We start from the raw sequence: 13463 nt of genomic DNA on the forward strand, positions 1-13463 counted from the left end.
GCATTATATATATATATATATATATATAAATTCTAGAAATGGTATTTTTGGAAAAAGGATCATATACTTTTACCACTCTCCCAGGAAAGAGGAGGGTTGGGTTTCTAAACTTCTTGATTAAGTGGGGAGGTGTATACCTTAATATGCTTGGTAAAGAAATGTGTCCATTTCTGGTTTGTATTACTGAGGGATCATGATAGTTTAATTTTAAGAAAGCATTATCGAGGACCTGGTTTAATCAGTGGAAATCGGGCAAACAATTAAGTGTATTATTCAGTTATCCGTATCTCATTTATTATTCAATTTCATTCTGATGTTTAAAACTACATTAGCCGGGCTTCCCTGGTGGCGCAGTGGTTGAGAGTCCGCCTGCCAATGCAGGGGACACGGGTTTGTGCCCCGGTCCGGGAAGATCCCACATGCCGCGGAGCGGCTGGGCCTGTGAGCCATGGCCCCTGAGCCTGCACGTCTGGAGCCTGTGCTCCGCAACGGGAGCGGCCCACATACTGCAAAAAAAAAAAAACAAAAAAAAACCACATTAGCCAAGGAGATGGATTTAACATGGTAAAGAATGAGAGCTATAGACCTGTGAAAATAAATACTTGAATTGCTTATTTCTTTAGAAAAACGGGTCATTAGTATGGGTGCCTTGGGAGGAAAGAATATAAAGATCTCTATAGAAACAGAGATAGTGGATAAGAGACAAAATTACTGTTTCTGGATGCTTTTGCTGTCTGACTCCATTTTCCTAATAGTAAAGTGGAATTTCTGTTCCTCTATGATGAAGGTAAAATGAAGTAATAGGAAAATTCTCTGATCTAGTTATGAGAAAGACTGTGAGAAATGTAAGGTAGTGCTATTATCTTAAACCATAGGTTAGTTTTTCCTTGTGAAAAGAATATCTGATAAGCTTTTATAAAGATTTATGGTCTAGTTTTTAAAACATAATTGAAGGAAAATTGAAGACATTTATAATTTTCTGGCTTTAAAGCCTGTACATTCTCTTGGCTAAAAGTCTTTGTAGTTTGGTGATGGTTTAGGGTACCTTGTCCCTGGTTTTTTGCTTTGTAGGCTTCATTGTTAAATACACTTCTCAGTTTTGCCTTCAGTAACCATAGTCCATTTTGTTATATCAGATATGAAAGTATCATTGCCACTTTGTGTGAGAACTTAGACTCACTGGATGAGCCAGACGCTCGAGCAGCTATGATTTGGATTGTGGGAGAATATGCTGAAAGAATTGACAATGCAGATGAGTTACTAGAGAGCTTCCTGGAAGGTTTTCATGATGATAGCACCCAGGTAAGTTCCCATCTATATCTTAATGTATTAGATGTTTTGGGGACGACTTCAGGAAAGGTAAAGGTTAGGCAGTTTCATGTGTGCGAATTTATATACACATATGGTATGTTCATTTTTCTCCCAAAAAGGGGTGACCTTTTTCAGTTGTGCTAACTTCTGTTGGAACAAGCCTGCCTAATTTAGACAGTGGTTCTCAAACTTTAATGAGGCTAGAAGCACCTAAGCACTGGTGTTTAACCTGTGTTAAAGGACAGGTTGCTGGGCCCCACCCCTAGAGTTTCTGAGTCAGTAGGTCTGAGATGGGCCTAAGCATGTTCATTTCTTACAAGGTTGAGGGTGGTGATGCTATTGCTGCTGCTGGTCCAGAACCACACTTTGACAACTACTGACTTAGAGCAGTAGTTATTACTTTTTAATTTTCTGTCACCTAAAGATGATTACCCATTGCTGTTAGTAATGGTTGTGGCTCAGTTGCAGCTGGGGTTTCTGTCTGGGGTGAAGGCTGGCATGTGCAGTTTGAAAAGATTCTTTGTGGATGGTTAGACTCCTTCCCATCTTCTGTCTGTCTTCTACCAAAACTGAGAGACCTTTGAGTCAAAGGCCCAGAGAAGCAGATAAATTATTAAAGCTTTTTCCCCGGCATTTGTACTCACTGCAAATTGAAGTTCATGTATGTAATCTATCATAGTAATTTTAATAGGCCCTACAAGGAACATATACCAGCCGTAGTTTCATGGTTCGGCACGCGACTCTTTTTTTTCTTTTATTTTTATTTTTAAAATTTTATTCTTTTTTTGTTTTGTTTTTAATAGATTTGTTTCATTTATTTATTTTTGGCTGCATTGGGTCTTCCTTTGCTGTGCGCAGGCTTTCTCTAGTTGCCGCGAGCGGGGGCCACTCTTCATTGAGGTGCGAGGGCTTCTCATTGTGGTGGCTTCTCTTGTTGCGGAGCACAGACTCTAGGTGCGCAGGCTTCAGTAGTTGTGGCGCATGGGCTTAGTTGCTCTGCGGCACGTGGGATCTTCCTGGACCAGGGCTCAAACCCGTGTCCCCTGCATTGGCAGGCGGATTCTTAACCACTGCGCCACCAGGGAAGCCCTAGCATGCCACTCTTAATTGGTTGTGATCTGGCATAATTCTACTGTCTTGGCTCTTGCATCAGTATGATAAATGATTCCCTAATTCCCTGGAAGTTGTAGCTTTTGGTGGAAGTAAATAATAAAGAATTTGGTCAGGAACCAGTTTTATTGCCATCAGTCTGTTAGCATGTACTTTAAGAAATACAGGTGATTATCTGGGCCAGAAACAAACCGGCAGTTTTTGATGCCAAAATATGCAATTTGGAGATAGGAGGCTAGTGAGTTTTCAGTTGATGAAAACCTTTGACTGCTATTGTGGATATTGGCTGAGTTTTAACCTTTGTTTCTTAATCAAAATCAGAAAGACCTCATAGTAAGTCATATTTGGGAAAATATCACTTTGGAATTCATGGTGTGGAATAATGCAAATGCCTTTCACTTTACCTATTAAATTACATTTGCTTAGGTACAGCTCACTCTGCTTACTGCCATAGTGAAGCTGTTTCTCAAGAAACCATCAGAAACGCAGGAGCTGGTACAGCAGGTCTTGAGTTTGGCAACACAGGTAAGAAGTCTGAAAAAAGCATGGAGTTGATTTGTCTTGTTTTAAATTCTAGGAAATTGTGAAACTTCTTCCAAGAAGGTTCATTTGCAGAGATTTTAAACGGAAGGAGTGCAGTCTTTAGATTCGTTATAAAAATAAAAACAGTGTCTCTTTTACATATTCTGCTGAATTAGAACTGGTTGTATGGCTTCTAAATGAATTGACTGACTCCAGTTTTAATGATAATTCATGCAAATTGAACTTAGACTCTTTAGTGTTAATGAAGGACATGACTTTGTGAAAATGACATTTGAGTCTCACAGTATCTCCTTCTGGGGGACTTAATTTCAGCTTTCAAATGAAAGTACCCTGTAGAGATGGTAAATGCTTTGACAAATATCTCGTGTGCTGTTCTACCTTCTAGATAAGTTGCCTTTCTCTTTAAGTACTTTTAAAGTGCTAATGCTGCTTCCTTAATTATTTAGTATTTTTGGTCCTTTTAGGGAGGGTTCTGATTTCAGGAATGTGGCAACCAGCTGGATACACAGAAATCAAAGTAATTACTTTTTCTGACGTAACTAGTATAATGATCAGTCCATCATGATCCAGTAATGTTCTTAATTGAATTTGAGAACAGGCTGGCTTTAGCAGGCTGTCAAGAGTTATGATGTTTACACATGGAATCTGATTCAGATATTCAATTTACCATTTTCCTCTTTCATCTCTTTATAGTTGTATGTTAACAGCATTTGAACTCTTTTATAGTTCTTTAACCTAGCTCTGAGCTGTCATCTTTCCTTTTTTTTTTTTTTTTTTGCTCTGGGGAGCTTTATTTCATATCAATAATGAACACAATTGGAGGACTAAATATGGTAAATCCTGTAATTAATTAGTACGGTTGGGGTGTGCACTTAGTACACTTCTTGAAACCCAGTTCCAAACTGAGACCATAAATGTGAACCTTGAATAGTTGCCAATACATCATCTGTTAAGTGGTCAAAGCGCATCATTTGGTACCTGATAAATGCAAAGTTCTTTCCTCTGACAGTATTTAATTTTAGAAATGTCAGGAATCCATTTTAAGGAAAAGAAGTTCGACGGGCAGATAAGGCATTTGAATACTTAATGGAATACTATAAAGCAGACAACATTATTAAATAAGTTGTTTATAGAATATGCTATACAACTCTGAAAAAAATACAGCCAAGAAAACTGCTAGAGTCAAAGGCTACTTTCTGACACTTGATTCCAGTACAGATGTTTTACAATCAATGAACTCAAATGTGAAGAAAACCTGAACTAAAAATTAAGATAATTGTCTTGCCTGATTACTGATGCATGTAAACATTACTGAGAATTATCGCTTGATTATCTTTTAAAGAGCAGTTGACCAACAGTAGTTGAGTTAAAGGATGTCAGAAAATTCACTTCACAGAAAATAGAGGTGTCCCACTCCACCCCTTGTACCTCTCAGTCTTCTCCATTTCTCCAACAAATTATGAGTGAAGTTTTTAATGTGCTATTTCCCCAAGTCTCTAAACCTTCACTTGACCCCATTATGGTTAGTGTGAAGACGCATCCATATGAGTATGTGGAGTCAAGGGCAGGCCATGGCTCACCATCTGTCCATGAAAAGTGGACTGGGAGGTTGTCCATCACTGATGAGGCATGTCTTGGCACTAAGAGCAGAAATTGGTCATCTTCTGAATCAAAGTAGTTTAGGTTAGACGTTAATTTTCACGTTAATGTTTAATAGGTCATCTACAGGGGGCCATTTTGAATAGAAATTGCCCCTTCTTAATCATGTAGTGCTTATTACAGACTCTGTAGGGTGATTACCATTAAATTAGCCATGTATTTGACTTCACCTTAGGGCCTTGAAGTTCATTTCTGTCTTTTGCTACAGGCCCTGGAGCCTCTCTCCTTTGTATGAAAGAAAGAGCTCTGTATAAATTAACCAGATTCAAAGAAGTCTTGTGTTTATTCTAGATGGTAATATAGTAAACTTGACTTTAATGAGGCCTATGTACTAACACTTCAGAAAACTCCCTAAACACAGATAAATACATACTTATACAGTCTCTTAGCTTTCTCAGAAGTCTCATTTTCTTCAAGAATCATGGGATTTCTGTTTATTAAAGTATCTCAAGTTTTAACTCTCCCCTGACGGCCACATTTCAAAGCATCAGCAATATCTGGCTCTCCATGAATGTTACCAGAAGAAGTAGAAAATAAGGAAAGAGAAAATGTAGAGACGGGAGTGCTGGGTGGTGACCTAGAATCACTCGGCAGGTAAGAGACTGTCTCGGCTTACATTGTGTGACAGATTCATGCCTCAGCCAAATTGAAGATTCTGTGTTTATGTATGTGTGGAATAGTCAAACTCGTCTTAACTGCTGAGAGGCCACTTGACATTCATCCACATTGGAAAATAGATACCTTTCCTATTATTAATTTTACATCTTTTAAAATTTATTTGTTAGAGCTCTTTGAAGTGTTTTTTCTAAAACTTCCTTTTGCCTGAAGCAAGGCAATTTCCATAACCATCAAGGCAATGTTTATTTAATATTATCTATATTGAGCATTCTAGATCCTAGTCTAGACCCTTTATTACCCATTTGTATCTCTGTTAAGATGGAGTTAGAACAATTTTCTAAAAAGAATTTTGGCTTTGCTCCTTGTCTACTCACTTTTAAAATTTAATTATTTATTTACTTTTGGCTGCACATGGGCTTTTTCTAGCTGCAGCGAGTAGGGGCTACTCTTCGTTGTGGTACGCAGGCTTCTCATTGCAGTGGCTTCTCTTGTTGCGGAGCACGGACTCCAGTACTTGTGGCACGTGGGCTTCAGTAATTGTGGCACACGGGCTTAGTTGCTCCGTGGCATGTGGGATTTTCCCAGACCAGGGCTCGAACCTGTGTCCCCTGCATTGGCAGGCAGATTCTTAACCACTGTGCCACCAGGGAAATCCTGTCTACTCACTTCTGAATAGATAAGGCTAGCCTCATAATCAAGTGAGTGTCTTGGTAGATTCTATTGTATTCACAAGTTCTGAACCCTGCCTTCACCTCCATTGTCTCTTAAGGCCTCTGTATCTGTATTTAACAGGCAGCATAGGAGAGCTGTGTTTTAGGTTCTTGTCAGAGTTCAAACTCACTCTTATTACAGTATTTGCCTGAGATAAAGTGTTTAGGGAGAATTCCCTATGTTCTTATAGATGTTGAAATTTACCACTGAATCAAGCCAGATTAGTAGAGAGCTGGGGATCTAGACTGCATTGTATTTGACCCTTATTAGAATTGTTTTTACTGAATTACACTAATATCATCATCCTGTAGTAAGGGTTGTCATGAGAAACTATCCTCTTTAGATCTGTTATCAAAGTATTTATTCCATTATATATTTTTTTCTCTATGAAACCCCATAAAAAAATTCCTAACCAGTTTTGGATTCTCTTATGCATTAGTATGTAATTAACTGCCCCTCTGAATGGCTTATCTGACTAGACTTGTTTTCCATGTCAGATGTTTGAAACCTTAGAATCAAATTTAAGGATCTCCCGTAGAAAATGTGTGGGTCATCGTGGCTTGCATTTTTCTGCCTTTGCTTCTAATTTATGTTCTCTAGCCTTAGATGTATTTTTATAAGCTTTGCTAAATCCTTTTCTAGAACACGGCAGGGTATAAATAAACCATCAGACCTTCCTAATTCTAGATTTTCTGTACAAGGACTAGTAGAGAATCTTAGTAACAACAGTCATCTGTATAGTGCTTACTATGTGCCAGGCTTTCAGTGAGGGTTAATACTGTTACTCTTCCCATTTTATAGGTGAGGAAACTGAGACACAGAGAGGCCGGCCCAGTTAGTATGGGGTGGAACTAGGACTCAAACCCAAGTAGCCTGGCTCCAGAGTCTTTGCCCTTTTCTACTCTGTTAATGCTGCTTCTCAAGTCTGAAAGTTAAGAATGACTTTTGAGAATACGCATTTCCTGTCTTCCCTGCCTGAAGCGTTGTTGTGCATAAGCCAGTATAAATAAGTGAACTTAGAGGTTTTAAGATTATTGTGGATGATTATTTCATATTTGGCTATAAATAATTAATAAAGTTTCTCTAGACTTGCCTTTTCTGTCCAATTAATGAAATCTGAGGCATTAGCATAATAGAATAAGCACATTTATATAAGTCTTTTCCACTGGAATTTTCCTCTGGAATTTTTTTCTCAAGTTCGTGAAATAAGAACCTAATTTAATATTTATGTTACCAGCCATAAATTTTTAAGTTGAGGGCAGCATGATCTGCTGAGTTACGTTAATTTGAATTGGGTGGTGGGGTTCTGTTTCTGCTACATCCACTGGTTCAGGACGTGACTGGGCAAATTTCTCTGTCATACCACTGTTCTGTCTTTATAGTAGACTTAATCGTGTTGTTTATCTGTGCTGAGGATTCAGTGAAGTATATGTGAAATCTTTGTGCTTCTAATTTTAAATAAAATGGTGGTATGATTAGAAATATTACGGGACTTCCCTGGTGGTGCAGTGGACGAGAGTCCGCCTGCCAATGCAGGGCACACAGGTTTGAGCCCTGGTCCGGGAGGATCCCACATGCCACGGAGCAACTAAGCCCGTGTGCCACAGCTGCTGAGTGCTCTGAAGCCTGTGGGCCACAACTACTGAGCCCACGTGCCACAACTACTGAGCCCACGTGCCACAACTACTGAGCCCACGTGCCACAACTACTGAAGCCTATGCACCTAGAGCCCAAGCTCTGCAGCGGGAGAAGCCACGGCAATGAGAAGCCCATGCACCGCAACGAAGAGTAGCCCCCACTCGCGGCAACTAGAGAAAGCCCACGCACAGCAATGAAGACCCAACAACGAAGACTCAATGCACCAAAAAATAAATAAATTTATAAAAACAACAGCAATAAAGAAAAAAGAATAAAAGGGGAGCAGAGAACAGATAAGACAAATAAAAAAGAAATGACAACAGTTCCAAACCTAACCATATCAATAAGTACATTAAATGTGTCTGAACACCCCAGTTAAATGACAGAGATCAACAGGTTAGGAAAAAAAAAAAAAATATATATATATATATATATATATATATATATATATATATATATAAAATTAGGGGAAAAGAAAACCAACCCTTGAATCCATGGCTTTATTTCAAAGATTTGTCTTTTCGCTTTGACAGTTTTAGAGGAATTAGTAAAGAATACTCATAGAAGTGTCCAAACTTTAGTAATTACTATTTTTAGTACATGGAAAAGAAGTCTTCACCTTAGTTTTTCCATCTGTGAACAAGAGACCGTCATCATCAAAATCACCTGTGCTGCTTGTTAAAAATAAAAGTTCCTGGGCCCCACTTCTGACATAATGAATCAGAAAGTCTGGAATCTGCACTTTCAGTGGCTTTCCTGGTGTGTTAAAATGTTGATGCACATTACAGTTTAAGAATTACTGTTTCAGAGCTTGCCTGGTAAGAATTGTTTTGGAAGCTCTCAAATTTTGGGAAATACACTATTTTCTTGAGATCCTTACGGGGGCCTATAAGACTAGCAGTACAGTAGATCCGAAACCAAATTTTCTGAGTCACCAAACACGTAATGGCACCTTAAAATCATAAAAAGTTTCTATTTTCTTGTCATTAGCTTTGACTGGGCCTGATTTATCGTGGTCTCCATGTGAATTAGTGAGGCAGTGAAGGCCAGCTGATAGTAGTCCTAACAGATCACCCCTCAGGATAACTGAGTTTGGACAGTGGAGATCCTTGCCCACTCTTCACTTCTAGTCCTGGAAAATTTGCACTCATTTTCTCATTTCTCATAGGACTAAATTTTTCTGTTAAGATTTACAGTACGTATACCCTTTGATCCAGTGATTCTGTCTCCAGAAGTTTGTCCTGTTGCAGTGTTTTGAATTTGTGGGGGGACTCAAGCTATTTTCACAGAAGTATATATTTTGCGAATCTCGACAGGAATTTTTTTTTTTTTGGCCATTTGGTTAAATATGTACCAGCTATATGAGAGAAATAGTTTGAAGTAAAAAAAAAAATATTTTGATAAGTATATTATTAAGCTGTATTATGTAGTTTATTTTAATATGTTTAACATCTTTACTACTATATAAAGGCAAATTAAGTTTTCCCAGTTAAGTGATGTGTAGTGTTCATTGTGTAATAAAAAGCATAGTCTACAAATTTTAAATGACACGCTTTGGGGACTGAATATACAGATTAAAATTTAACTTTTAATTTAAATATCATAAAAGCTGGGCAGGGGATTGCTTTCCTGATGTGATACTTGGAGAAAGTTGTATTCTGCTCTTTTAAAAAATCAACTTGTTTATGTTTCATAATGTTCACGCTTTGTTTCCAAATGAAAATCTAAGTGAGGAGGTTTCAGGCTGCTATTTATAAACACTTCCTCAGGAGCAAATTAGCCCCCCTCCCAACAAGCAACAAAACAAACTCATTTAAATTGGATAGTATCACTGTTTCCTTTTTTTAACCCTGGCATTTCAAATGCTACAAACATTTTGATATGAATAATACATGTATATATGTGCATTTCTATTAGAATAATGCAACCTATGAATGTGATAAAGATTATCTTGAGGTAAAATTTACCATTTTTATACTGTATTAACTTGTATCTCAGTGTTCTTTATGCTTTTTTGTTTTTAACCAGCACTCCATTTTGAGTGCAAATTAAATAATACATGATTAAGAAAATCTATATAAAACCATCAGGGTCACTTCTGGTGTTGAGCTGAATGATACGTGCCTTAAATGGCTAAATTATAAACCAGTTCATCTGCTTATGTAGAAACTCATGGGAAAAACCCTGGCCTAGTTTAAAGAAAATATTTTTGTATGTGTTTTAAATACAGAAATTGAAATGGGACTGATTGTTGCCTTTAATAACATGATACCACTGGAACAATTCATGCGTAAATGAATGCCACTATATAGACATTCTGAGAGGTGGATACCAGGATATTTATTGCCACTTTATAATGATTGCAAAAATAAATAGTAGGAAGGAGGGAGAAAGAGGCAACAGCCTAAATGTTCATCAATAGGACACTAGTAAATAATGATGCAGTGCTGCATATACAGTGGAAATTGACAGCTGTATGTTCCAATATGGAAAGCAGCTTGAGGAGCAGTATATATACTATGAAACTGGTTTTGTATAAAATAAATATATATGTGTGGGAGCTCTCTGGTAAGATATATAGTGCACTGTTAATATGGCTATTTGGGGGATGGGGAGTTAAGGTGGGGTAGGGTTGGATGATAGGGGGAGACTTATTTTTACATTATACATTTCTAAATTGTGATGTGTCATTGATAATAAATTTTTCTTAGCCATGACCATGTATAAAATTATTTTTAAACAGCCACAAAAAAAAACGAGACCACTAAATTCAAGTGTCACCCCTTTTAGAAGCACTTCGTTATGTTCTCTCTTGAACAGTTTTTTTTTATTATTTAGGTAATAGTACCTCTCATACTATATCGTAATAATTAATATTCTTTGAGCTCATTGAAGTCAGGCACTGTGTTGTTGTCTCTTTGTTTCCAGGGCCTGGCCAGTGTCTCCATAGGAGATAGTTAATAAATATTTGAATGAAGAAAGAAGGTATGGGTGAAATATATGTAAGCTGTGTTTCATGAATAATCCTGCTAATATTAAAGCAGTTAAAAACATTATTTTTACGTCCTGAGGCCATCGTAAGCAGTTGATTTTTACTGGCTTAAACTTTATTTTCCTTTTCCCAACTTCATTTTGAATTTGAGTCTTAGAACTAACTTCAATTTATATTTAAATTCTTGGAAACATTAGAGATTACAGAATTATGGCTCTATTAACAATATATTGAGTCTAAATATCTTCTTAACGGCCAACTCTGCGTAAATCACTTCAGCATTGCCTTGATAATAAATCCAGCAGTTTGGCTTTCTGTATGGAGAAAGGTTACATTTAAACCTTCTTGCCATTGCCTTTTCATTAGGATTCTGATAATCCTGACCTTCGAGACCGGGGCTCTATTTATTGGCGCCTTCTCTCAACCGATCCTGTCACAGCCAAAGAAGTAGTCTTGTCTGAGAAGCCACTGATCTCTGAGGAGACAGATCTTATTGAGCCAACTCTGTTGGATGAGCTCATCTGCCACATTGGTTCTTTGGCCTCAGTGTACCATAAGCCGCCCAATGCTTCTGTGGAAGGAAGTCATGGAATCCATCGCAAACACTTGCCAGTACATCATGGGAGGTAAGCAGGTAAACTAGGTTTGAGTAAGAAGTGATTCTCTGTTTAGACGAAGTTGGTCTTCCTCAAGCTTTTATAGCCTAGAAAAATTTGCTATGCATTTGGCAAACCTACTCTACTGCCCTGGAGGCTTCATCTGAATACTGGTGACCACACACAAACAATGGGTTAAAAGGCCCCTCTGTGTTCTAACCTCAGGGTAGGTAAGGTTGTGCCTTTAGAAAATTGTGGTGAAGATTTTCTAAATGGATAAAGTTTGAAAGTTGCTTAAGTCTCCAGAAAGATGAGGCTAGAAATTTTCCCAGAGTTGAAAACTTGGTAAAAAGCCTGTACAGGTGTACCACAGAGATAGTGCACTTCAGTTCCAGACCACTGCGATGAAGTGTCATGAATTATTTTGTTGTTGTGGTTTCAGTGCATATAAAAGTTATGTCTATACTATACTGTAGTCTATTAAATGTGCAATAGTATTATGTCTAAAAAAATAGTCTACATACCTTAATTTAAAAATACTGTATTGCTGGGGCTTCCCTGGTGGTGCAGTGGTTGAGAGTCCGCCTGCTGATGCAGGGGACGCGGGCTCGTGCCCCGGTCCGGGAGGATCCCACATGCCGCGGAGCTGCTAGGCCCGTGAGCCATGGCCGCTGAGCCTGCGTGTCCGGAGCCTGTGCTCTACAATGGGAGAGGCCACAGCAGTGAGAGGCCCGCGTACTGCAAAAATAAATTAAAAAATAAAAATACTGTATTGCTAAAAAATGCTTATCATCATCTGACAATGCAGGGTTGCCACAAACTTTGAATTTGTAAAGACTGCAATATCTGCAAAGTGCAATAAAATGAGGTCCGCCCATGTATACATTTAGCTATTTTTATCCTTTACTGTAACTTTGGTTCAAGCTTATGGATGAAGTTAGCAGATACTGCTTCTCTTATGCTGTAAAGCTAGCTGTTAATGAAATAATATTTGCAGGATTGTTTTATAAGAGCAGCCTAGATTCTGTGTAGACATAGTTGTTCAGTTGCCTGTACCTTTTTTACCAAAATAAATTGCTCCATATCAGTAAAGAAATGCTATTATGAACAGACTGTCAGGTAACATGGAACTCTTGCTTTATAGATAACCGTAAAATTTTAATTTGGGAACGGCAGTACTCTAATAAACTCTTATAATGGGTATCTTGGAATCTTTTCAGAATCTCCCTTCATTAATTATAATAAACCTCAAATCTAAGTAGAATTTGATCTCTGAGTGGTTAGAGTATCTGCACTTGCACCGTTTCTGAGTGTCTCGTATTGTCTAATATAGGTGTTTCAGTGGTTCATGAATAGCCAGAGCGTAGGATTTATTGCTTTACAAATTAGTGTAGTCAACGTTTACAATACTGTAGCTCTGTTTTAACAGACTATGGGCACAGATAAACAAAAAGAAAAGGGCAGTACCCAAGAAAATGATTATTAATCTTTCATTAGCCCTTGCGTTGAATCTTTGGTTTTAGGGCAGTGCTGTGATTTTCACCCAAAGGAAACTTGTGGTTTCATGAGGATCAGGCCTCGTTACAGGGTGTTTGACCTCATAGGCAAGCATATTTAACATTCGCTAGATATGACCATTTAACTTCTAAGTACATCTCCCAGTCTGTGCTTCAAGTTTTGATAAATAGATACGGACTTTCTGTTGTTTGCCATTTAAATTACCTTTCTCCTGATAACTTTGACCCTCAAATGGGATGGGGAAAGTGAATGAAACAAATCAACAAACAAAAGCAACTCTTCCTAGAACACAAAGAGAACCAATATGTAAAAAGAAGCACAGTCTCTTACATAAGGTCTTTATCAGATTACTAGCCTTCAATTTGTCACCTTCACAATTCCTTATGTGGTTCCTTTTTGGATGACCTTTTTGTCCATTTGTGCTTGTTTTGTGTTGTTTTTTTTTTTTTTTTGGTGCTACGCGGGCCTCTCACTTGCTGTGGCCTCTCCCGTTGCGGAGCACAGGCTCCGGACGTGCAGGCTCAGCGGCCATGGCTCACGGGTGCAGCTGCTCCGCGGCACATGGGATCTTCCCGGACCGGGGCACGAACCCGTGTCCCCTGCATCGGCAGGCAGACTCTCAACCACTGCGCCACCAGGGAAGCCCTGTTTTGTGTTTTTAAAAAAGAAACACAAGTGCAGAAATATCCCCTTTGAAATAAATATGGGTATGTTGCTGCAAATGGCATGTCTGTAAGAGTACTGTCATCACCTAGCTTTCTTCTGCG

The 13463-nt window shown here is 38.3% G+C and overlaps 1 protein-coding gene across 1 annotated transcript in view; it reads left to right on the forward strand.

Annotated features, from left to right (window-relative positions):
- LOC309976136 (AP-2 complex subunit beta-like) overlaps positions 1–13463 on the forward strand; it is a gene marked incomplete at its 3' end in the record, with an annotated part of 71471 nt that overhangs the window by 36944 nt on the left and 21064 nt on the right. The window contains 3 exon segments of the mRNA XM_082861615.1: positions 1137–1302; positions 2848–2946; positions 10949–11208. Coding sequence (XP_082717741.1) covers positions 1137–1302; positions 2848–2946; positions 10949–11208 — 525 coding nt within the window.

The sequence above is a fragment of the Leucopleurus acutus genome (genome assembly GCF_964270905.1).
Source record: "Leucopleurus acutus genome assembly, chromosome: 19".
Lineage (NCBI taxonomy): Eukaryota > Metazoa > Chordata > Mammalia > Artiodactyla > Delphinidae > Leucopleurus > Leucopleurus acutus.